The sequence below is a fragment of the Phodopus roborovskii genome, unplaced genomic scaffold (assembly GCF_943737965.1).
Source record: "Phodopus roborovskii unplaced genomic scaffold, PHOROB, whole genome shotgun sequence".
Lineage (NCBI taxonomy): Eukaryota > Metazoa > Chordata > Mammalia > Rodentia > Cricetidae > Phodopus > Phodopus roborovskii.
The window spans coordinates 62,003,327-62,030,705 of NW_026126418.1; the positions used below are offsets into that span (position 1 = coordinate 62,003,327).

Genomic DNA, 27,379 nt, shown 5'->3' on the forward strand with positions numbered 1-27,379 from the left:
TCAGGAAAATGTCTTACAGGCATAACTATGGGGTAGTCCAACATAGGCAATTCGTCAACTGAGATTCCTTCTTCCTAGAAGACCATGGTTTTGGCAAGTTGATTACTACTTCTAACTACGGCAGTGTGTTTGCTAGCTTTGAGATAAGTAAGTTAGAATATTGAAGCATGGGGCTGTGTCATTGCTATTACAAATTTCCTTGGCAAATCTAAGAACTTCTAGACTCCACAAAAGCAGATTAGGTACTGAAGTTGAAATAAGATATCTTTGGTGGGAATGGGTAAATAGGAGGAAAGGATGGTAAGCAGAGGTGGGAGGAAGAAGAGGGAGGAGTCAGGGAGTTAGTGTTTCACTTAGGCAACAAAGGACTGAATCACTGAAAAGCTAGTGGAGGGTGTTTTAAATGGCCTTGTGTAATACTTTTTATTATTTTTAACCTTTATGTTTTATTATTAACTTCCCTCTCCCACACGACCTGAATTCAATTTGAGTGTGTATTTCATGATTGTGTGTCAGATTGGTAGTAAAGTCCAAACTAATTAAAGCCAAGAAGATGATTTCAAGGTAGAAATGGCATAGAGCTAAAGGAAACATTAAGCTGAGAATCATAACAGTGGGAAAATATAGAAATGCCACGGGAAAGTTTCCTATTCCAAAACTCTGTAGAAAATGTGATTTTGAAAGTGTAGGAAATGGGGCTTGCACTAGAAATAACTGTCTTATCTGTCAATGTCATAAAATGAGAAACAGCCTGGAAACTGTTATCTTAGATAAGCTAGAAGAATTAATGAATTCCGGGCCTTAAGGCAGTCTTCATATATGTGGCAACAATTATACTTCTTGGCTTTTCTGTTAAGGTCACTGGTAATGAATGACAAGACAAATTATTGAAAACGTGCATATTTCTGACTACAAAAGTGCAAAGTTATCTGGTACAAGGTCATCTTAAGGTGTTAGAAAAATAATTAAAGCCTGAGGGAAAATACATGGCTAGAGGACAAAAGACCACTGGATAGTACTTTTTTTTTATGATCTCAATAATCAAAATATAAAGAACAGGTTCTGTGAAGCTTGAGTTCCCATTGGGAAGTACTGCTAAAAGATGTACAAATGACTAAATGTTCAACAACATTAAAAATAATTCCTAATACATTTCTTTATAAAGAAATAAAGAGTACACTATCCTCCACAGTTTAAAAAAACTCATGTAGAAATCAAATGTGAAGTTTATCAAGAAACTGAACATATTTACGGACAACTTCTCCCAAGTTTACATGCAGTTTGGGTACTCAAACTGAAAACCTCACTGTAGAAAGAAAGGAAACCATAGACAGAAACAGAGGAACTGGGTTTATAAGCTCAGCTAAACAGAATGATGGATTTCAGTGCTTGTACACTGAAATGTCCTTAACTAACTAATTAATTAATTAATTAACTGAGTTGTCCATAATTAATGCTTTGAACTTCATATCTAGCTCAGTATTTTTAAAGAGAGACACACAAAAATCTAAGAAATCATCAACAGAACTCATTACTAAAAAATAGTACTATTCACAAATTTCATAAAATTTCCTAAATTTATAACTTGGGAAAATTGCTACTCTCAGATCCAAACATATTTTGAAATTATATGAGCTCCTCTTTCAAATTAATAAATTGGGAACTATGTACTGGAATCTATCTTAATTGTCTTACCCAAGGAACAAATTAGAATCATTCTAAAGGGTGTTTTTGGTAATTTTGGCATTTATTTTTATTCGTGGATGATGGGCGTAAGCACATGATAGAGGGAGCATATGGAGTCCAGAGGAAAGCATGTGGGAGTCCATTCTCTCCTTCTACCATATAAGGTCCTAGGATCAAACTTAAGTCATCAGGCATGGTAGAACGTTTTTATCTGCTGAGCCCTCCTGCCTACCCTTGAATGGCTTTTAAGACAAAAATGATTTTTCTCAACTGATTCAAGATGACAAAAAAAAAAATATGAGAATACTCCGCATATTGAACTAAAGGACAGATTGAAGAGCATAACAGAAAAATAAACTCCTACTTTGCATGAAACTTCGAGCAAAAGAATCCCAAGAAAATTGAATTAGGAAGTAAGCAGGTACCATTATTCAAATATTTGCAAAAGGATGTTAAAAAATAGTAAGAAGACAAAAAGAGAAAAATGAGTTTACTCTAATTAATACAACTAAACACTAGTAAATAAGAACTTTAAACATATGCACACTGAACATAGTTACACTAAATTTAATAAAATAGTTATAATATATAGATATACAATCATAAACTTATTCCAGTCCAATAATGGTGAATAATTTCAATACCCTATTCATTTTTCTTTTGTTTTTAAATTTATTTATTTTTCTTATTTTACATATCCATCCCAGTTTCCTCTCCCTTCCTCCCTCCCTCCCACCCTCCGATCCCCCCCCCAACCACCATCCCATCCTATCTTCCTCCACTCCACAGGGAGGGTGGTGCCTTCCAGGAGGGGTCATCTAAATCTGTCAAGTCATTTGGTGTAGGGACTAGGCCCTCCCTCCTGCCTTTAGGTTAAGGGAGTATCCCTCCATGGGGAATGTACTCCCAAAGTCTTTTGTGTACCAGGGATACATCCTGGTTCCACTGTCAGAGGTCCCTTAGACTGCCCAGGCCTTTTAACTGAGACCCATGTCCAGGGGTTCTGAGTTGGTCCAATACTGGATTACCAGCTATCAGTCTGGGGGCTTATTAGCAGCTCCTTGCTCAGGTCAGCTGTCTCTGTGGGTTTCTGTCTTTTCCCCCCTCTCTGCACCTGGATTCCAGTTTGACTCAGTGTTTAGCTGTGGGTGTCTGCTTCTGTTTCCATCAGCTACTAGATAAGGGCTCTATGATGGTGGATATGTTAGTCATGAATCTCATTATCAGGCAAGGGCACTTATGGTAGCCTTTCTTCTGTTGCTCAAATTCTTAGTAGTAGTTCTCTGGACATTTCTCTAGAGTTAGTTTTCTCTTCAAACCTATAATGGCCCCCTCTTTGTTCTCTCTCTCTCTCTCTCTCTCTCTCTCTCTCTCTCTCTCTCTCTCTCTCTCTCTCTCTCTCTCCTCTTCTCTTCTCTTTTCTCCTCTTCTCTTCTCTATTCCTCCCCTGACTGAATCTTCCTAGTCTCATGTGTTTTCCTCTCTTCACATTCTCTTTCTCCTAGATCCCGCTCTACTCACTGCCCCTGCAGTCCCAGTATTCTCAGGAGATCTTGTTCCTTTCCCCTTCTGTGGGGGACCTTGTATGAATCTTGTAGATTCCTCCTTCTATGCTAGCTTCTCTGGCAGTGTGAATTATAGGCTCTTATTCTTTTGCTCTATGTCTAAAATCCAAATCTGAGTGTTTCTTTTTTTGTGACTGGGTTACCTCATTCAGGATGATTTCTTCAAGTTCCATTCATTTGCCTGAGAAATTCAAGATTCCATATTTTTCTGCAGATTAGAATACCACAGTGTAAATATGCTACATCTTCTTTATCCATTCTTCACAGGTTCTTGCTATTACAAATAATCTTGCTACAAACATAGTTGAACAGATGTCTTTGTTACATGCCTAAGAGTGGGATTTCTGGGTCCTGTTGTAGACTGATTCCCATTTTTCTGAGGAACCCCATACTGTTTTGGTGACTAGATTCTTGAGTCCTTTGTATATTTTGGAGATTAGCCCTTTGTCAGATGTAGGATTGGTGAAGATCATTTCCCAATCTGTGGGCTGTGGGCTGTGGTCCTGTCAACTGTGTCCTTTGCCTTACAGAAGCTTCTCAGTTTGAGGAGGTCCCATTTATTAATTGTTGACCTCAGAGTCTGTGCTACTGGAGTTATGTTCAGGTAGCGGTCTCCTGTACCAATTTGTTCAAAGGTACTTCACACTTTCTCTTCTAAGAGGTTCAGTGTGGCTGGATTTATGTTGAGGTCTTTGATCCATTTGGACTTGAGTTTTGTGCATGGTAATAGACAAGAGTCTATCTGTAGTCTTCTCAATACCCTATTCTTTTTTCCCTCCTTTATTTTTTTATTATTTATTTTTCTTATTTTCCATATCAATCCCAGTTCCCTCTCCCTCCCTCGCTGTCTCCCATGCCCCCTTAACTATCCTCACCTCCCATCCTCCCCACACTCCACGTGTAGGGTGATGCCCTCTAGGAGGGATGCTCCCTTGGCCTACAGGCAGGAGGGAGGGACTGGTCCTTACTCCAAATGACTTGATAGATATCAATACCCTATTCTTATCAGGCAAGTTTTATTCTATACAAGGAAAAAAAAAGTAGAAACCTGAAATAAATGACTAAATCAAATGTAATAAAAGACAGTTAGAGCATATTCCACTTACACATTGCATAATAAGCACTCTTCTTAGCAGCCTCAGCCTCATAAGAAAGGACACAAATCAAGTTTTAATAAATATAGAAAAATTGAAATCATGCCTTGAATTCTATCTCAACACAAGAGAGTAAAACTAAAATCAATAACATGACTACAGAACAGTACAAATTCATAGAAATTTAGTAGCACACTTTTAAATGATCAGCAAGTTTTCAGAAATATGAAGAGATATAAAGTTTTCAAGAATTAAATTAAATGGAAATACAAAAACTTAAGAGATACAGTAAAAATAGTCCCAAGAGAGAAGTATATAGCTACAATTCATTGCTTTAAGAAAAATAAAACAAATAACAAACAAATAATAATGAAATTTAGTGTCTTTGGAAAAATAGATACTGAATATCTTCACTCCTCACTCTATGATATTCAAGGCAGTCTCCTACTGAACACAGGCCTGGGCTAGAAGCCATCAAATGATTTGGTTCTACTCTCCAGGGTGGTAGGGCCACAGGTACATGTAGCCATGACCTGCTTCATATGTGGGTACTGGAGTCCAAGTTCAAGGCCCAAAGACAAACTACTGAATTATCTCTTCAGTCCTCACTTTATACTCCTATTAATTATAGTATTTGAAGTTTCACTTAAGGCAATAAGTGAAAGAAATTAGAACCCAGTAGGATATCACTAGAAAGTCCTCTATTCTGACAAACATTTTCAGCAATAAAACTAATATATATAAATCAAAAGTTCTTTTCAATAATTATAATGAAAGTTTTGACAAAATAAAGCAGGGGTTAAACAATTTATACTTTCCTCAAATAATACCTAGCAATAAATCTAACCAAGAAATTGAAAGGTTTTTTCAGTGAAAATTTCTAAATGGTGAATAAAAAAGACACTAGAAAATAAAAAGACCCACCATGTACATGATATACTCATAAGAAAAGTTCTTATGAAATGCATTGCCATATACAATTAAGGCATACAATGAACATAATTTAAAATGTTGTTATAAGATCACTTATTTTGATAAATGCTAGGAGAAAAATATATTTGTGGTTTCACAGCCATGACAATGAATTGTGTACTATCCAATAGCTTGACTCAAACTAAGTTCTTGGTCAAGACACAGCCACAATTATATTTAATACAGATTAATACAGATAAAACTGGTTGTCAATTATCCACTATGCATTCATAGACAAACAAAACAAAAGTGGCTTCTTTCAGGCACATGCTACAGAATGTAAAAGAAAATACTTTGTAGACCATCTCAGTTTATCTTTTATCATCCACAATATTATTTATTCATACTTAATTTATTATTTATTCAAAATTCATTTAGATATCCAAAATGTTACCCCATCAAAATGTTAGAAGCTCTATGTCAATAACACAAAGAGGTAGTGTGGTTCATGCCTGTGACAACTCTACCCTTGCTCCCTGTGTATCTCCTACCTACTTCCAATTTTTCTTTGATATTTTACTTATAAATTACATTTTTAAAGTCACACAGTAAAGCTTGTGAATTGGAGTATTTGATCTGCCAATTCTTAGTTATTCAAACTTCTGTGAAAAGATGTAAATTATTGTCAAAGAGGAGGAGGCTGAAATAATGCTCTTATGTTTACTAGTACCACATGTGAAGGCTTAAATGAAGCTTTTTCTGACATTTATGTAACAAGTTCAACTAACAGTCCTGGTTGCTACTTGTTGAATGAGTTTTTAAAATGAAGAAAATCTTTATAATGTATTGTCTGTTCAGTATCTTAACAGGCCCTCATTGGCAAATCAACCAGATTCTAAGGAGATAGAGCAGTCAATAACCAATCTAGTCTCTACATTTTTAATTAGGAGAGAGTTGGAGATAATAAGCAAATGTATTAAAATTAGCCCTGCTGGTAAATATTGCCTACAGATGTCATTTAACAAAAATGACTGCTGTGTTTCTCCCAAGACATGAACAGGAATATTTTGTTTGGTGGTTTTTTTCGAGACAGGCTTTCTCTGGAGCCTGTCCTGGAACTAGATCTGTAGACCAGGCTGGCCTTGAATTCACAGAGATCCACATCCTCTGCTTCCCGAGTGCTGGGATTAAAGGTGTGCACCACCAATGCCTGGCTCCAATGAACAGGAATATTAATGTACATCTTTATAATAGACTGAAATTGAGCTAAACTTGCATCTTCAAAATAGGAAAATAATTTAAAACATTATAAAAGTAAAATATAAGCAACAGAATGGGTAAATATAGCAGTTACTATGAATTGATAAATAAACTCAGAAATCTGTTCTATATTTTATTACTTAAAGAAATACGGTTTTAAATGTTCTGTTGTGGTAGAGTTAAAACACTATCTCGCCAATAGACAAGGCAAATACTGCTTACTAAATATCCAAACTAAGTTCATGGCCACTTGCAGTCACTTGAGTGTTCCTAGCCACTGGAAGTCAACTGACAATATAGTCTTAAGGTAAATGTCCATGAATCTGTGTATATAAAAGCACTAATAAAATGCAATGAACAATTTGTCTCAGATCATTACCGATGTGTTACAAATGCAATTCAACATGCTTTATCTCTAGCTTGAATAAGGATATAGCAAACTTATCAAATTTGACATTATTGAATAATATTTTTTGTAAATGCCAACATTAAGGATCCATAATCAAATTTAACAAGCTGACATTTAATAGGATAGTATGATGGTTTACAAGGAAATATAGCTTAATATCGATTGTTAGCTTGTTAGCAGATTCTGGAAAAAGTCAGATGTGTTATCTGTTTTCATTCCAGCTAAATAACCTAGTTAAAAAAAATATTATAGTGCAATAACAATGTCATTATAACAGCTAAACTTAAGCTTTCTTTTTGGATACTGCATTCCAATTATGTACAATTGAAAAAAAAATCCTGAACATCAGAACATAAATCTTATGTTCTTATTGAGGTATAAATATAGATGCATTTATTTATATCACATTAATATATGGGGAAAAGGTCATGTGGAGATGAAGTACTTCATGAATTCCCCATAATACTGACTTAGAAATGATCAGAAGCAAGGTATCAGTTTCTTCCTTACTTTTTATTCTACAACAAGTGAATTGATGGTTATTTTATTGAAGAGAAAAAGTGATTTATCATTGCATTGTATTTTCACATATGTACTTTATAGAAAATCAGGTACATTTATGCCAGGAAATTTGATATTAAGATATGGCATTCATTTATTTACTTACTTATTTTCTTATTTTACATATAGATCCCTTGCTTTAGATGTCAATCCCAGTTCCCTCACTCTTCTGTCCTCCCTTGTCCTCCTCTATGTGGAATGGGATCCCAAAGTAGGACAGGGTATTTTAATGAGATAGTGAATAAATACTTGTGAATAAGTCATAAGAAAATAGACACTTCAAGATCAAAAGACTTTAAGAAATTTACATTTCTTGCTTAGTCTTTAAGTTATGAAAGTTCAATAAAATTTTCTTTCCAGTTAAAAATGTTTCATTTCTTCCATTGATAATTATTGCTATAACATTGTGCTTTATGGATATGGGTGTTTTGTCTGCATATACATTTGCCCTCCAGAAGAGGGCATCAGATCCCATGAGTCTCCAGTTACATATGGTTATGAGCCATCATGTGGGTGCTGGGAATTGAACTCAGGACCTCTTAAAGATCAGCTACTGATCTTAACTGCTCATCCATTTATCCAGCCTAGAGATATATAAATTTAATTCTGAACTTAATTGTAAATCAGTATAGCTGTCTACTAGTATCTCTACCTGTTAATCCTTGTGAAGTCTCATGAAAAATATCTTGTAAACTGTATCAGTGGAAAAACCTTTGTAATTATTAGTACCCTTAGTTACACATTTTTGCTCTTTATAGTTGTCTCATTCTATTACCAAATCAAACTCTCTTAAGACAATTTATTTTTTATTTACTTTTTATTGTTTTCAAAACAGAGGGTATCTCAGTGTAGCACTGGTTATCCCAGAACTTTCACTGTAAATCAGACTGGCCTCAAACTCAAATATCTTCGAGGAGGCTCACAATCAAATCATAAGAAAATTTATTTTTAAAATTTTATCTCATTACATAAATTCCATAATTTTAAGGATACCTATTTTGTTCAGTACCATAAACTTATTGTCATAAATCTTAGCAGAGCCTATGTGTTGATATCTGTTGAATAAAGCTGCATAATTTGAGATTTCTTTGAGGACAAGGTAATGGCAGTATGTTATTCACTTCCTGCCTTTTTTTTACATGCATTTTGTGTCTTTAAATTTTATAAAATTCATCATGATTCAATTTAATTCTTATACTATTAAAACAGTTTATATAATCAATATTTTAGAGATATTAGTAAAATTCCAATTAAGAATAAGTTTGTGCACATGCACATTAAATATGTGACAAATTAAGGAAATTGGATTTGGGTGTAAATAAGTAATGTATTACTTCCCTACTCTTTAGCCTCCTCAAGTTATCATCGGGTAGCTGATATGCTCAACACTGAAAGAATCAAGAACTCTTATCATTACTTAGTGCTCGATCTCACAAAACTAACTGTTGGTGCACTGTTACAGAAATCCTCATATATATATAATGTAGCTAATGTATCTGTACACATGTGAGTTTTAGGCAAAACTTGGTGAATATATTCCCTACCATAAAACATCTTGCTCTATTCCTAAGAAGAAATACAAATACAAAATGTTGGTTCAATTATATAATTGGTACATATACATATGTGTAATGAATGGTAGTACATGTAGGAAGGAATGCTTCATGTTTATACAGAATGCACATTCTTATGGCTTCCAAAGCATGTGAGTAGTAATATACTGTAAAGACTGTTGTGATTAATTTTCTTTAAATTACTACTTAATGGATGTCTGTACAGCTTAAATTCCTCATCTTACATTCTTATGTATCATCCATCATTTCTCCTTCTGTTTTGTAGTACACTTGTAAACTCCCTCATGTCTGACATATATTTTCCTTGTGAAATCCCCTTACCAGTTGTTATAAAGTGTATTGCATTCACTCTTGGATTTATCAAGTGTTTACTGTGAGATTGATGCATGTTGAGCATTATCCTAGCTTCTGGGAACATAGCAGGGAATAAAATGAAATTCTAAACTTTAAAGAAATATATCAGTGTAAGATAAGATAGACATAAACAAATCAGTATATGTGCTATTTCTGTGCAGACATTGTAACAAGTTTTATGGAAAGAACATGTCATGAAATGGCATGAATAACCACACATCAACACTTATGGACCAGAAAAAGATCAAAGAATGTCTTTAATAATAATGGGTGCTATAAGAAGAGAAAAAAATCCATGAGACAGATAGAACATGGCAAGAAAATAATTTTTATAGGATAGCCAAGAAGGTTTTTATTAAGAAGAGGATTTTTGAGTTTTCAGCCAATCTGTGGAAAGAACACTGTAGCAAAAGAACATTCAAGATGAAAAGAAAAAGTAATAATAAAAATCTGAATCTGAAGAGGAACTAGTTTTCCTCCAGAGCAGGAAAGTCTGAGTTACTAGAGATGATTGATTGTGAGCCTAGCCTTTAACGGCTGAGCCATCTCTCCAGCCCTAATGATTTTTCTGCAGTGTCTTTCTGGAAGCTATGTAGAAAATCATCGGCCTATAATTGCTACTTTTTCTGAGTATACATACATATATAAAATATTTCATTTATACTCCTTTAGGCACATTTTACTTTCAAATATTCTGGAAGCACAATTATTTATTGACTTGATTGCAAGGAGCAATACTTCAAGTATTCAGAGTTCCATTTATATAACAAGAGTTTGAGAAGTATTATAGAATTGTTGTTTCTATTTGATATACTATATAGAACCTCAGAAAGAATAATTCATGAGGAGGTATTAGAGTCTTTACATGAATTTAATAGCCTCGTGCTTAAAATACCCTTGATGCAACTCAAAGTACTTGTCTGTTGTCTCTGCACTTTCAGGCTTTCTTGAGTTGACTAGTCATACCATCAGATGGATCAGAACCCAGTGTACAAAGAACAAAAACTAGAAGAAGACATGGTTTGGAATAGCCATACTAATTTCATGGAAATAAAGACTAATTGAGCCAAAAACAAGTAGAACAATGCAGAAAATGCATTAAAGAATTTTCATGAATGTACCCGTGAATGTCAGTTGGGAGGCCAGGGCAGTCCATGGGGCCTCTGGAAGTGAAACCACTAGTTATTTCTAGTGCACATATAGGCTTTCAGAGCTCCTTCCCTAGATACATGGGGGAGGGTCTAGGTCCTGCCCCAGATGAGTGGATGAGGTGTGGGATGGCAGTTTGGTGCAGGGAATGAAATGGGAGGACAGGAGGGAGAAGAAACTGGTATTGGTATGTAAAATAAGATTGTCTTTAATGTAAATAAAAATTTATTTGAAAAATTAAACTATGGAACCTTGGTCCTTTCATTTTATAGTTCCTTTGCTACTATTTATATTAGTAAATAGTCCCAAAAAATATTTAGGACCTACAATTTTCTGTACAGGATGATCCTGCAACACTGATTCTAATATGATTCTAATACATATATTGATCCATTTAAAAGTATGTTTGCATGTGTTTTTATTTTTGTGTGTATGTGTATGTGTTTATCAATAGAAAATGACACCATCTATTGGACAGACATGGGACTTAATAAAATCAGCAGAGCTAAAAGAGATCAGACTTGGAAAGAAGACATTGTTACCAATGGCTTGGGAAGAGTGGAAGGAATAGCTATTGACTGGATTGCAGGTAAAATCTATGGCTTATTCTTGTTTTTATTCCACTGGTATTTTTTCTAGGAGACTAGTTCTTTAAACTATTTCTCATTCTTGTTTCTAACATTTTAAAAATTCTTTCTAGCTAAGGGGGTAAATACTCTACTTTGCATTTGCTTCAACTTTTTCTACTGTCTTTGGATAAGTATTTTTATATAGTTGTCAATTGAGTATTGTTAACTTTGCTCAGTTCTCCAGAGGGTTCCACATGGTAAACAAAGTATAAAAAGTTTCCTTTTGCTAAAGTCAGAGTAAAGTGAAAACACTTACTCTGAACAGATGGGAAAAAATTTCCACTTCTTTGAAACATGTCAATATATACTACATAGTTTAAACTAGCAAAATATGAGGTTGGCATTTGAAGTCTATATGAATTAGTTTAATTACAGCTGTTTAGTAAATATACAATCAAAGGAAGTAAACAAGCTCTTAGTTATGTGAAGACTCAGAAACTTAATTTCAATTATAACTGAGAAACTTTTCTATTACTCTTAACTTGATTGTGGTCATTTCTGTATTTCTCCTAGGCAACATATATTGGACGGATCATGGTTTCAATTTAATTGAAGTTGCAAGACTCAATGGCTCTTTCCGTTATGTAATTATTTCCCAAGGACTGGATCAACCAAGATCTATAGCGGTGCACCCAGAGAAAGGGTAACTTTAAGTTTTACATACATTTTCCAGGCCTGAACTGTATTTTCTTTTTCTTTTTCCTTTTTTTTTTTTCACCTGTCCTTTGCTTGCTTGCTTTATTTTTTTTTTCTGGAGTTCTTTTTTTATTAATTTATTTTATATAACAAAGTCCAATTAAATGAAAACAAGTATTTATACACAATATTTGGGAATTTGGGCATTGTTCTTTCCAAACTACTTCCTGCTGGCATGAACTGTATTTTCTTAAGTTGTGTTAGTCAAATTGAGACAATGACATTATTGTAACTATAATATATACAACATGATATTAGTTTTAGCATAGAAAATTTACAAGTACCTGCTTGAAAAAAAATCAATTATCATGACCTTTAAAATTAATTTTCAAATTATGTAACAATTCTGTATAATGTATTTTGGTCAACATCATGCCTTGTTCCCTCTCTCATTCCATACCCATTCTCAATGAAACTTTTCTTCCCAGGCATACCTGCTCCTACTTTTTAAGTTTTTACTTAATTTTTGTTACCCAGTGAATTGAAATAGAGTTGATTGAATGTACATTGTACAGGATCATTTATAAGATCATATGCAGTTTACCTATGTCTATGAAACTGAAAAAGCTGACTAACCAGCCCAACAGCCATTAACTGCCAAGAGCTAGACAGGATAGGTGGGACCTTATGATACTGTCTCTTATCTTTGATAAGATGTGTATGGGTCCATCTTGTGCAGGTCATGTGCAGTTAATCACTTCAGTGTGTTCATGGCATGTAGGCAGAATGGGCTACATGTTCATCCTTAGTTGAGTCAAATGGGCAAACAAAAAGATTAAATATTGACATAATACTGACATGTTTAATTACTAAAATATTTAGTTCATCACCTAAGGCTTGGATAATGTCCTATTCTAAAAAAATCTGTAACAGGTGTTAGAATAAGTTTCATTTCTATAAGTAGGGAAGCTTCTGGCTTGTCCGAATTTAAAGAGATTTTTTTTTTTTAGGCACAAAAAATATTTCCCTTGATTGTTCTATTTTTCTGGCCCTTCTAAATCATTCTCCTTTCTGAATTATTTTTTATTGGTCTATTTTTCTTTTTTGTTATAATGTATTACTTATACATATTAGTGTGTCATAATGGTGTTTTATACATGCATATGAGGCATTATGATAATTTTTTACCTCCTATTATTCTTCTTTAACCTGTTCTTTTTCTTGATGATTCCTTTCCTCTTTTCAATTACTACCCATTCTACTATGGTATCTTTGGGGGATGAGTTTACCCAATGAGTTTCATTAGGTATATTTGCAGAAATCAGACTCAAGGGTTATTTACTAGCAAATGAGCATTTTGCCAGAAGCTAGTTAACCAAATAAATCTCTCTCTCTCTCTCCTCTCTCTCTCTCTCTCTCTCTCTCTCTCCCTCCCTTTCCCCCTCTCTTTCCTCTCTCTCTCTCTCTCTCTCTCTCTCTCTCTCTCTCTCTCTCTCTCTCTCTCTCTCTCTCTCTCTCCAACCCAAAAATTCTTTGTACCTTCTCAGAAGAGGTTGGGTGGTACTTCTTGAGCTGCAGCTCCCATTAACAAGCATAAACTTCCTAAATGTATTCTGGGATATGGTGTGTGGAGCCTCAGAGTATGTCTCTCCCTCTGTGATGAAAAGCTGATGGACCCACTCTAGAGCAGGTCCTATGTGGCTAATCAGTGCTGCTGAGAGCTCAAGTGTGTGCAATAGCTGTGACATACCAAAGACAGCAAACCACAATGCCTCCCTCTTCTTCTCAGGCATTAGATTCTTTCTGCCTTATCTTTCTAAATGTTTCATGAGCCTCAGGGATGTGCTATCATTGTCCCAATTAGGGCCAGGCATTATGTCATTACTTTCAGCCCTTTCTCCACTTCTGAGTTTCTGTAATAATGTGGTAATCACCACTCACTGAAAAAGGAAAAAGAAGACAAAGAAACATTTATGACCAAAATTGGCAGCATTATTAATATATGAGCATAATCATAAATATTTAGAAGGCAAATTGAAATGCACATCATGTCCACTTACCAAAACAAAGTCAGGATCCTCCCTGCTAAAGACTGTAACCTCTCCAGCCACGGCTTTTGATCAGATTTGTAGTACCAGAAACATATTTGAGCCTCTGAAGTAGGCTTCAAATAAAATCAGAAAGTGGTTATTTATGGTTGTTATCCTCCAAAGAGTTTATCCTCCAAATTACTAATGCACCAATGGGCACTTCATGCCTGGCATGTCATTATTGTCATATAAAGAGTTCACAGCTGAATATGATCATGATGATATTTCTGCTCCAGGAGCCTGCACAGCATCTTCTAAAACTGTGAAAGCTAGCCTTCAGGGAGGAATCTTCCAGCTAGTTCCAGCATGGTTTCTCTATGTCATGCAACAAACACAGTTCATAATTTCCACAATAAGGCCTTAACATCTAGTTCTCGTGTGTAACCAACAAAAGCCTGTATTTTGGGAGGACCACAAGAATCTTCCAGGCTGGTACTATCATTTAATAATGATATGGTTTCTGGGAAAAACATAGTCCATCCATTAAAACAAAACTCAATTCAAATTATTTTTATTTTTAAATAAGCTCAAAATAACTGTTTTTGTACAGCTTTTACACAACCTCTCATTTGTGTTGATCCTCCTTTCTTCTTTTATATCCCATGTCTCTCACCCTATCTCCACTTAAAATTTCCCAGTCCCAATATTTCCCACCTTTTTTCTTTATCCTTTCATGGGCCTCTTCATATTTTTTTTACTTCTGTACACTGTCCTATATAAATGCACAAATAAAAATTAGAGAGTTGGATTCACATATGAGAAATAATATGTGGTATTTGTGTTTTTGAACCTGGATATATCATCTAATAAATATTCCAGTTCTGCAATATTCATAATTTCATTTTCCTTTACAGATGAAGAAAAATAAATTGTATACATATACCATAGTTTCATTGTCTCTTATCAATGGATGGGCATCTCGGTTGATTTGTTTCCTTTTAGTGAACAAGAATGTACAAGTATCTCTGACATAAAACCTGTAGTCCTTAGGGTGTATGCCCCAAAATAGCATAGTTGAGATATGTGATGGATCTCACATCCTTAGTGTTTTGAGAAGCATCTACACTATTTCCATAGTGACTACACCAGTTTAAACTGTCACCAACAGTGAATAAGCATTCCCCTTTCTCCATATCCTTACCTGTATTTGTTGTCCTTTGTTTTCCTGATGATAGTCATTGTGATTACAGTGAAGTAGATTCTTTAAATGGTTTAATTTTCATTTCCTTATTGAGCATAACTGTTGAGCAATTTTTAAAAATATTATTGTACATTTATGTCTCTTCTTTTAAGAACTATTCAGTTTCTTAGCCCTCTTTTCGTTGAGTTGTTTGTTTTCTTTTTAGTGATTTTTCATAATGTGGAAATTAGTACTCTATCAGATATGTATGTGTAAAATATTTTTTTCTCTATCTTGTTAATGTTAATAGTTTCCAGTGCTCATTTTTTTCTTTATGTGTTCAGTCTTTCTCCTGAACTCTACATTTGACTATGTCTTCAGCATTCTCACTTGGAGAACTTACAAGTTATGTTTCAAAAAAATTGGTACAGCAATAATCTACCACTCCATATATAAACCAAGGAATGAGTTTCTTGAATATAATCAATGTGTTGAACACAGCAGCTTTTCTTATTTCATCCTCTGAGTTGTTGTGTGTTGTGTGAGTGTGTGTGTATGTGTGAGAGATAGATAGATAGATAGATAGATAGATAGATAGATAGATACAGAAAGAGAGAGAGGGGCTCAAAGGGAGCAGGAAGTGAGGGATACAGAGCTGGCAGCTGTAATAAATTGACTGTTAAAGGAAGGAAGGCTGGAAAGAGTCACAGAAGAGAGGGACATCAGGAGATGCAGAAGACATTCCCCACACAAGGCTGAGCTCCAAGGCAGCTTCTGTGTTCAGAGGGGAGCACTTTGGAATATATGGGTCTGGAGCTAAATTTGTTTTCAGGCAACAATTGAGGTGAGTTGGTGGCTGGCCTGTTGAAAGCAGTGACAGAGGGAAAAGGTGAACTGAAAGCTGACACACCATTAGCATGATCCACAAATCCCAGGCCTGTCAGCTGTAGGAAGGTCAGATGGAAATGCTGTTACCCACGGGGAACCAGTGTGCCCTCAGATGTATCCTTCCTATACCACAGAGCTTATATGCTTTGCTTGAATACTGCTTCACTACTCTTCTCCTTTATCACCTTAAAATTGTATTCCCAGCAAAGCACTTTCCTTTTGCTTTCAAATAACACCTAGGTCCTCTATTTTTGAACAAAAGAGAACTATTTTATCAGTATCTCAACATTTGCTTCTTAGCTTCTTAGAACTGTGATCTGTGCTTACCATTTCACTGCTGACCCTGTCCAATCTCTCCTGGAGGAGGAATTTCTCAGTATCTCCATGGCCTCATGATGAAGTAGTTTCTTAGTTTTGCTCCCATTTTTTTTTTTCTTGGACACTTTCTTACTTTGACTGTGATCCCAAGAATTCACTTTTTTATTTCCTGCCTTCAGAACCCCTCCCACCCTTTTTTCCTTTGGTTTTTTGAGACAGGGTTTCTCTGTGGCTTTGGAAACTGTCCTGGAACTAGCACTTGTAGACCAAACTGGCCTCGAACTCACAGAGATTGGCCTGCCTCTGCCTCTCGAGTGAGTGCTAGGATGAAAGGCATCCTCTACCCCTGCCTGGCCCAAAAGCCCCATTTTTTCTGACCTCTTTGAGCTCCAACAATTTCCACATCTTCTCTGATTCACTTTATTCCCAACAAGATAGCCTTTTCTCTCCCTCATTTTAATTATTTTTTATATAATTTTTTTAATTTAAATTTGAAACAAGCTTGTTTTATACATCAGTCCCAGTTCCCGTACCCTCCTGTCCTTTCCTGTTTTCCTCACCAATCCTCATCCCATCCCTTTTTTTTGCCACCCATGGAGATTGGGGCCTTCCATGGGGAGTTTTCAAAGTCCTCATATCATTTGGATCAGGGACCAGGCCTTCCCCTATGTGTCTAGGCTGAGGGAGTATCCCTCTATGTGGAATGGGATCCCAAAGTCCATTCATAGATTAGAGATAAATACTGACCCATTACCATAGACCCCATTGACTGTACAGTCCTCTCAAGTAAAACCACATTCAGGGAGCCTAGGTCGGTCCTATGTTGGTTTCCCAGCTGTCTTCCTGGAGTCCACAAGTTTTCCCTTGTTCAGATCAGAAGTTTCCATGGATTTGTCCAGCCTGGTCTTGACCCTTTTGTTCATCACTCCTCCCTGTCTGCAACTGGATTCCAAGAGTATGGCTCAGTGTTTTGCTGTGTGTGTCTGCTTCTGCTTACATCAGCTACAGGATGGCATATAAGATAGTCATTAATCTCATTATTAGGAAAGGGCATTTAAGGTAGCCTCTCCACTATTGCTTATATTGTTAGTTGGGGTCATCTTTGTAGATCTCTGAACAATTCTCTCATGCTAGATTTCTCTTAAAACCTATAATGGCTCCTTCTGTTATGGTATCTCTTAATTGAACTGATCTTAATTTGTGTTAGTCAGTGAATTATTGTACATAGAGTTAAATTTATGATATAGACATACACATTGGAAATTATTAAAATCAATTTCATCTTTATGTTTCAAATTCCCTTTCGATTCCTTTTTGCCTCAACACCTAACGACTATTTTTCTTAAACATGGAACTCTTTTATTCTTATACCTAAAATGATTGAAATGTTACTTTTTCCAAGTTCCAACCAAGCCATAAACCATCCTGTCTACTCTCAAATCCTTCCATTTCTCTCTGTAGATATTTGCAAGATTTGCCCTTTCACTGCATTGAGAGATCATGAGCTTATCAGTGAGTTAGCATGATGTCTGTAAATAGTTTTGACTTCCTAATCTTTAGTCCCTATAGCAAAATTTACATTTTAGCTTATGATCCAGCAACTTTTATAACATTGTTAGACTATTCTTTCTTATCCTCGCTTTTTATTGAAAGTATTTCATAGAGCCGCATGAAAGAATATGTTTCATGTCTGCAGTTAAGAATAAAAATGCTTTATAGGAATAATTATTATTACTTAAAAAAACAGTGAAAGATGTCCCTCTACACATTGGCATGCATGTATTTATTGAATTGACTCCACTGGGAAAGGAATTAAAATTAAATGTTTATGAAAATAATTCAAAATGATTTCCAAGTAATATTATCATAGAAGTTTAAGAGCTAAAATCCATGTCTTAGAAATAAAATACAGCATTTTACAATTCTGTTTGAAATTAAAACACGGCAGGCAATACTGTCAAGGGAAAGGCAGACATTATAGAGCAAATTGGCTAAATTCAAGGTATTAATTTGCCATGTAAAGTAGGTATGAAGCCTGTATTGAAACAGTAGATACTTGAAGTCTTTTTAAATGTAGCCAAAATCAAAACAGGAACCACCTAGGAATTTAGTTCCTCTTGAAAAGTCAACTTTCTCCCCATGGACTTTTCTACCTTTTGGCAGCTCCTTAGAATTGGGCAGATTTGAATGTAATAATTTTCTTTATACTGAAAAGTCATTTATTGCGCATGGAAAGTATGGCATAACTTATTTGATTAATCGGGGATAGCTTAAAATTGGAAGTAAAACTAAACCTTTCTTCCATGTGGGTGCTTGGAATTGAACCCTAGTCCTCTCGAAGAATAATCAGTGCCTTTAACTGTTGAGCCATCTCTCTAGCCCTTCAGGTCACTCTTACATGCAGAAAAACTGATATGAAATTGATATCATTGATATCCAAAATAGGTTTTCAAAAAAATTAAATTTTATCAGCACTCAGCATCTTGCATGGAAACAGCACAAATTCAAAATGAGATGTTATTACTTTTACATAAGATAAAGCTGTTCAACAAAACTAAGATCTAGCTTTAATGCTGTTCTTCATGCCACCTCTCTTTTTATGTATAGACATTTCTTATTTTATTTTCTGTTTCAATTTCTTTAAATAATTTTCTAATTTATATTACAATCTTGTTTTACATGTCAATCCCAGTTCCCTCTCTCTTCACTCCTTTCCTGTACCCCCAAAACACTATATGATATCTCCTTTCTGCTCACCATGGAAGGTGAGGTCTTCCATGGGGATGTTCAAAGTCATTTGTAGCACAGCACAGGCCCTCCCCCATGTGTCTAGACTGAGAGAGTATCCCTCTATATGGAATGGGCTTCATATACTAGGGATAGATACTAATCCACTACCAGATGCCCCATAGACAGCTCAGTCCTCCCAAGTAACACCACATTCAGGGAATCTGGATCAGTCCTATGTTGGTTTCCCAGCTATCTGACTGGAGTCCATGTGCTCCCCCTTGTTCAGGTCAGCTGTTTTTGGAGGTTTTTCCAGCCTGGTTTTGACCATTTTGTCCATCATTCCTCCTTCTCTGTAACTGGACTCCAGGAGTTTGGCTTAGTGTTTGTTTAGCTATGGGTATCTGCTTCTGCTTCCATCAGCTACTGGATGAAGGATCTAGGATGGCACATAAGGTAGTCATCAATATTACTACAGCAGAAAGGCATTTAAGGTAGCCTCTCCACTATTGCTTAGATTCTTAGTTGGGGTCATCTTTCTAGATCTCCGGACATTTCCCTACTGCCAGATTTCTCTTTATATCTTTAATAGCTCCTTCTATTATGGTACCTCTTTCCTTGTTCTCCTGTATTTCATTAAAGTTAATATAGCTCAGGAAAAATAACATACCATATAAAATTATTACCATTGGTAGAACAATATAAAACAAAGTTAGTGGTAAATGCTTGGATTTATTTCTTAGCCTGTATATGGTTTGATCATATGAATAGAAAATATTCACTTCCAGAGCCATCATTTCCTTAGCTTTGAGAAAAAGGGTTAAATACACAAAACAGCTTACTTAGACTACTTGCTCTGTAAGGTCCACAGAATGATATAATTGTTGAGCATTTGGATTATTCAGTAAGTTTATCAAATTTATAACAAGCAAAAGTAAAAGAATTACAAGCAAGTAGCATAAAAAACCTGGAGAGAATGAGACATCATTAAATCAAGTACTAACAGCATGTCCCAGAAATGAATGAATTAACCTGTGAGAGGGAAAACAAAAGGAACCATCATCAAACTGTGAGCTTACAAACATCCCACAGAAATTGACTAGAAAAGCCAGCTGGAGTTTTAGGCTGAGAGAGCCCTTGAAGAAGTGTCTCCTCAAGTGAGACTTCCAAGGTGGAAACAACAAACCAACAAAACAAAACTAATAGCATCAGATAGAAACCATCAAATTGGGTGCTTAGAGTCTTATCTAGCAGAAACCAGCTGGTAAAGCTATGATAGACAGTTAAGAGGTTGAGAGGATCCCAAACATATCCACCTTCTCCATCGATGGACTTCTGCCTTTCTTTTTCACTGTAGACATCTTTTTTTTTCTTTTTTTTTCACTATAGGATAAATTGTAATCTTGTTTGAAAAGAGTCTACATTCTAGCTATCCTCAAGGGCATAGCATTTTAAACTTAGCTATTTGCTGTTTTCCTTTCATCTTGTTTTAAGGACTTAAGTGTCCAGGGAGGAAGCTTTAGAGAAGAGAGTGAGGGCCTCTGTGTTCCTGGAGTCTGCTTTCACCAAGCTTGAACAGCACATTATGATTTACCAATATAATATGTATTACACTGCACATTAAAATCAGGCTTCCTCACTTATTCGGTGTATTTTTAGATGTATTGGCATAAAGAAAAAATGTTTATTATATGCATTCCCATCTCTGTTTGAATGTGTTAAAAAGTGATGGGAACAACTCTCCTGATTGCCAAAGTGCCTCCATTTTAATCCAATAGCACGTGCTTTTTAACAATCATGGCATTTGTCATTAGAAAATTAAATGGCATCACACATTTGTCTACCAATTAATATCTTAAATATATTGAAAGCATCACTTGACTTTATTACATAGATTTTTTTCATTCCCTTTTAACCAGTTTCATACTAATAAAATGTTAACTACATTCCCAACTAAATTATCTCTTTCTGAACAATAGCATTTGTAAATATATATATGACAATACCTTGTAAATTTATGTAAATATAAACATAAATGTCTTCAGGTTTCAGTTACTTAGACATCTAGTCACAACTCTTTCATCTATGTTGTCAAATATCAGCACATATATTTTATTTTATTTTTTTGTCTTAGGAAAGCAATTTCTTTTTTTTAATTTTTATTTATTTTATATAACCAAGTCCATTTAAATTAAAACAAATATTTATAGACAATATTTGGGAATTTGGGTGTCGTTCTTTCCAAACTACTTCCTGCTGGTAAGGGGCGCTCCTTCCCTCCCTCCCTCCCTTCCTCTTTCCCTCCTTCCCTCCCTTTTACCCTCTCTGCCCTCTCACATGCACTCTAACCACCCTCCCCTCCCATCCCCCCACACCAATTCCATTTGTAGGGGAATGCCATCCAGTTGGGGTCATGTAGGTCTGACAGGTCATGGGAAGTAGGGACTAGGGCTTCTCTCCTGTTTCTAGATTAAGGCAGTTATCTCTCCATGGGGGATGTGTTCACAAAGTCCTTTTGTGAACCAGGGATACATCCTGGCTCCACTGTCTGAGGTCCCTTAGACTGCTCAGTCCTTCTGGCTGAGACCCATATTCAGGGGGGCCTGAGTCAGTCCCATGCTGGCTTCCCAGCTATCAATCTGGTGGCCCTTTAGCTCCTCTTTGTTCAGGTAAGCTGTCTCTATGTGTTTCTGCCTCCTGGTCTTGTTCTCTCAATCTGCATCTGAGTTCTACTTCGACTCAATGTTTATGTATGGGTGTTTGCTCCTGTTTGTTTCCAACAGCCATTAGTTGATGGCTCCAGGGATAAGTTAGTTGTTGATCTCACTCTCCAGGAAGGGCATTTACTGTAGCCTTTCCACGGAAGCTCAAATTGTGAGTTGGCAGCAGTCTTGTAGTTCTCTACACCTTTATTTGTGTTCAGTTTTATCTTCAAACCAATATTGGCTCCCTCTTTTATGTTCTCTCTCTCTCTCTCTCTCTCTCTCTCTCTCTCTCTCTCTCTCTCTCTCTCTCTGTCGCTCTCTCTCTTTCCTGTTGTCTATTACTAACCAGGCTCAATCTTCCTGGTCGCACATGTTTTCCTTTCCTCCCCCTCGTTTTCTCCTACTTCTCTCTCCATTCGCTGCCCCCACCCACTTCCCCTGAGCTCTGGCGGACTTGTCCTTTACCAGTTCTGTGAGGGACTTCATATGAATCTCTTAGAATACTCCTTGTATCCTAGTTCCTATGGTGGTGTGAATTATAGGCTGGTGATCCTTTGATCTAGGTCTAAAATCCATAAATGAGTGAGTATATACTGTGTTCCTCTTTTTGTGACTGGGTTACCTCATTCAGGATGGTTTCTTCAAGTGGCATCCACTTGCCTGCGCATTTCAAGATACCATTATTTTTTTTTCCTGCAGAGTAATATTCCATTGTGTAAATGTGCCACATCTTCATTAACCATTCTTCAAATGAGGGGCATCTAGGTTGCTTCCAGGTTCTTACTATTACAAATAGTGCTGCTATGAACATAATTGAACAGATGTCTTTGTTGCATGGTTGTGAATCCTTTGGGTATATGCCTAAGAGGGGGATTGCAAGGTCCTGTGGTAAACTAATTCTCATTTTCCTGAGGAACTGCCATACTGATCTTCAAAATGGCTGTCCTCGCCCCATTGCATGATTTTAGCTGTTTTGTCAAAAATCACGTGTTCATAGGTGTGTGGGTCAATATCAGGATTTTCAATTCGATTCCATTGGTCTACCTGTCTATTTTTATGCGAAAACCAGGCTGTTTTCAGAACTACAGCTCTGAATGGTGATGCCTCCTGAAGTTCTTTTATTGTATAGGGTTGTTTTGGCTATCCTGGGTCTTTTGTTTTTCCATATAAAGTTGGTTATTATTCTTTCAAGGTCGGTGAAAAATTATGGTGGGATTTTAATGGGGATTGCATTGAATCTGTAGATTGCTTTTGGCAAGATTGCCATTTTTACTATGTTTACACTACCTATCCAAGAGAATGGGAGATCTTTCCATTTTCTGGTATCTTCTTTAATTTCTTTTTTTAGAGCCACAAAGTTCTTATTATATAGGTCTTTTACTTGTTTGGTAAACATTACACCAAGATACTTTATGTTGCTTGTGGCTATTGTTTGTAAAGGGTGATGTTTCTCTGATTTCTTTCTCCATCTCTCTGTCATCTGAAAAAAGTAGGGCTACTGATATTTTTGAGTTTATCTTGTATCCCGCTAGTTTGCTGAAGGTGTTTATCAGCTGTAGGAATTCCCTGGTAGAGTTTATTGGGTTGCTTATGTAAACTATCATATCATCTGCAAAATATATAGGCAGGTCTCCTTTGTTCAGAGTTGCTCCAAGAAGTCTCTGAAATAGGGCAGACTGTTGGCTCCACCCTCTGTCCCAGTGCTCAACCAGAGCGTCATGACTGTGGGTAGGGTAGGGTACAGGGTAGGGCAGGGCAGGCTTGCATTGGGGATGGGTGGGGGTGTATCAGAGCTCCAAGGGTGCTCTTGATGGGGACAGGACACCCAGCACATATATTTTATATAGCTTTAAAAATGATCACCTATTAAAATAATTCAAATATTTTGAATAAATAGAATGTGTATATTTTATCTTATTTAAGTTTTTTGGTTAATTAATTTTGTGACTACATAAAAAATAAGCAGACTTTCTTTTGGTTTCTTATATGAAACTCAAAAAATATCTTTTCTTGAACTATACTAACTCATATTAATCTTCACAGAAAATGCATATGCATTACTGTCTGAATGAATGACTACCATATTTTTCTAAACTTTAGTTTTTCATAGGTTAAAAGCTTGTGTGTACATAATTTCAAATTTGCGAAGAATTGTATTTATCTAAAAGAATGATTTTTGCTATGATAGAAATGCTGAATTTATGATTGAATGAGTCAAAAGTGAATGAATCTCTACCTATTCACATTTATTTTTTCACCATGTTATGCTCATAATTTAGCTTCTATTTCCGGATAACATACTATTTCACAGCAGTTTTTGAGATTATTAAAGTGAGGTGCTTTTTCTTGTAAGTATAAAACCATCTGTTATGATGGCATCACATGAAAACTTTTAAAATTTAAATTAGAATAGTTAAATTTAGTTGTTTGGATTAAGTTTTAATACTATAATCATTGGTATATAGATGAATAAATTGAATAATACTAGACTTAAATTTTAAATGTAAAAATTATAGAACATACAGTTCTAAATAAAACAAACTAAAGCAAGCAAACAAAACATTCTACATTATTTTGTGTGCTCTGGTTTAATGATTTGGGGTTAATTGTTTAGGAATAATTAAGGAAGCACCAGGGGCTTCATGAAAGTTAAGCTGAAAATATTAGGCAACAATTTGGAGAAGATAATTTCAGATAGGATGAGCATATATTTTTGATTCTTCCATAGCACCAAATGGAACATACTTAAATAAAGCAACTTTCTAATTTCCTAATTTCTAACTTGCATTTGGTCTGTATGCGTTTCTCAACCCTAGAAATTCATATAAATCAAATCTTAAGATAATTGTTCTTACTGTATTCTATTCTTGTTATTTCTGCACCAAGTTAAATATGTTTTATTAGTGTCTGCAGAGATATTTTTAATTAAGTTCTGTAGTTTATTACTTGGTAGTTATAAGCATCATACCATTATGAACTTCGTTGTCATCTTGCAATTTTATTGGTGCCCCTTTTTCTGTTTATTATTATAAATGATCAATTTAATTTCAGCTTCTTGTTCTGGACTGAATGGGGACAGATGCCCTGCATCGGAAAGGCTCACCTAGATGGTTCTGAGAAGGTCATGATTGTAAGCATGGGAATAACATGGCCCAATGGCATCTCCATTGACTATGAGGTCTGTTGGATTGCTTTTAAGATTCTACAGTGTGTTCATGTCCAGCTTATACTAGTCTGCTTTTACTATGCCCTTATTTTCTTAATAAATAACCAAATCAGCTTGTACTATTGCTTTCAAATCACTATGTAGGAAAATAAATTATACTGGTGTGATGCACGCACAGACAAGATAGAGAGAATTGACCTTGACACTGGTGGGAATCGTGAGGTCGTGCTGTCTGGGAGCAGTGTGGATTTGTTTTCAGTTGCGGTCTTTGGGGCTTACATCTACTGGTCTGACAGGTAATTTATTTTTTCATAAGTATTTGAGTCTCACAATATTATTTCTGTGTCATGTCTTTGCCCTTGTAGGATTAGCCACCCTTTAGCAAGGTTACAAAAAGGATTTTACAAAACTACGTAAATTTTACAGAAGAGGTCAGCAAGGATATCTAGCTATCCCATGGACAAGAATTTCAGCCCAACCCACAAAAACTAGCCTGTTTTCTTCTGTTTGAGCCATCTCTTATATTCAGTTTTACCTAAGTTGATTTTAATTAATTCAAGATTGTTGATCCTGTATGTTCAATTCTTCGCAGAGCACACGCCAATGGGTCAGTCAGAAGGGGCCACAAGAATGATGCCACAGAAACAGTAACCATGAGGACTGGACTTGGAGTCAACCTAAAGGAGATCAAAATTTTTAACCGAGTAAGAGAGAAAGGTCAGCATAGTTAATGAAACACACAATTAATATGTTTTGTATCAGTTCTCTTTTGTTTTTAAAAAAATCAGAATTAATTTCTGTTAAGTTCAATACCTCAAAATTTATGTTTTGATAATTTTCTTTTATAGAAATCAGAGAGAAGGCCAAGGAAATGAGCATATAATAATTTATATACATGTATATATTTTTAATAAATATGTATGATCATTAATATAGGACAAGTATTAAGGTTGGTTTGTATTAATAAGTATGTTTTAAAAGTCTTGTTAAATATATATGACAGTAAAAAAACAAAACTAGGATATTTAGAGAAGCAACTTATTTCTTGTTTTGGATTATCTATTAGAATACAAGTTGCTATAGTTCTGGAGACAGATGTCTTCAATGTGTATTTCTGAATTATTGCTTCTTTGATAATGGTTTCATCTATTTAAAAATATTTTTATTCAAATTCTGTATATGAAAGAACTTTGTATAATGATTTTGGAGTTGACAATCATGAACTCATAGCATAGACTCAGACTTACAAAGAAATAGTAAGAGAATACTTGATCTTTTAAAATTAGAGTCATTTGTGCTTTATATATAAGAGGTATAGTCCAAGAAATCCATCCATTTGCAGCAATTTCCTGTGAGCGTCACATGATTTCTCAGTTTGGTTTTGGTGCTTAGTGCTGATTTCAGTGCTTGGTCCTTGCTGGGTCAAGGAATTGCCACTAATTAAATATACAGCCTTAATAAGTTAAATCTTAGAGCTTTTGTCGGGCTTTGAAATATGTATATTTAAAATTGAAATTCAAGATATTAGAACCTTTAATTTAAAAATTCATTAGTGTTTTGCATAAAATATTTATTGACCACTCTTTACAAATAAAATTACACTTAATGTTAAATTGTAGCATTTCTGTTTGAGGTAGGATTAAGTTGTTCAAACATTAAAATAATGATTGTATATTGGTGTGTTTTCTCTTTCTCAGGAACCAATGTCTGTGCCAAAGACAATGGTGGCTGTAAGCAACTCTGTCTCTATCGTGGGGATTCCAGGAGAACCTGTGCCTGTGCCCATGGCTATTTGGCCAGGGATGGAGTTACTTGTCTAAGGCATGAGGGCTACTTGCTATATTCAGGAAGAACAATATTAAAAAGCATACATCTTTCTGATGAAAACAACTTAAATTCCCCAGTAAGACCCTACGAGAACCCACATTATTTCAAGAATATCATAGCCCTGGCCTTTGACTACAATCAAAGAACAGACGGTACCAATAGGATCTTTTACAGTGATGCACATTTTGGAAATATACAGCTAATCAAAGATAACTGGGAAGATAGACAAGTAATTGTTGAAAGTAAGTACAAATTTTTCAAATGTTTGTGTGTCACTTAAGTTTAGAAAAAAATTAGTAAAATGTTGTGGAGCAGTTGCACTCCCCATAGTTCATGCTCAAGAAGGTCTAGGATTTTATCATCCATCAGTTCTCCAGTGTCAAAGCAGGAAGTGCCCACATGTACTGTAAACATTAGCTTTAATTATCTCTGCAGTGTTTCTATCATCATGTTTGCTACTTAAAAGTTTTTTTTATACTGGGAACATGTCAGTACAAAATTGTTTTAATTAGTCTTCTTTAAGTGTGGGTGAAATGATATCATTAAATTATCTCTAATGATTTTCAGTTTATCATATTTTCTGAAAAATTATCTAACATCAGTGTGTGATTGTATCATGAAGAGGGGATGTCAAAGAAGTGATTTGGGCTTGAAGATTATTTTCAGCAGGAAGAGAGATTTTCTAGCAAACACAAGGCTCTAATTTGTA

General features: G+C 35.4%; 1 protein-coding gene and 1 pseudogene across 1 annotated transcript in view; one reads left to right on the forward strand and one right to left on the reverse strand.

Annotated features, from left to right (window-relative positions):
- The window catches only part of LOC127221898 (low-density lipoprotein receptor-related protein 1B-like), a 224,389-nt gene extending 197,439 nt beyond the window's left edge, over positions 1-26,950 (forward strand). Inside the window, exons 18-23 of the mRNA XM_051183851.1 lie at positions 11,019-11,153; positions 11,707-11,836; positions 24,729-24,855; positions 24,988-25,139; positions 25,436-25,560; positions 26,541-26,950. Coding sequence (XP_051039808.1) covers positions 11,019-11,153; positions 11,707-11,836; positions 24,729-24,855; positions 24,988-25,139; positions 25,436-25,560; positions 26,541-26,950 — 1,079 coding nt within the window. The remainder of the gene's footprint in view (positions 1-11,018; positions 11,154-11,706; positions 11,837-24,728; positions 24,856-24,987; positions 25,140-25,435; positions 25,561-26,540) is intronic.
- On the reverse strand, positions 9,549-9,660 carry LOC127222879 (uncharacterized; annotated as a pseudogene).
- Positions 26,951-27,379: the final 429 nt, after the last annotated feature.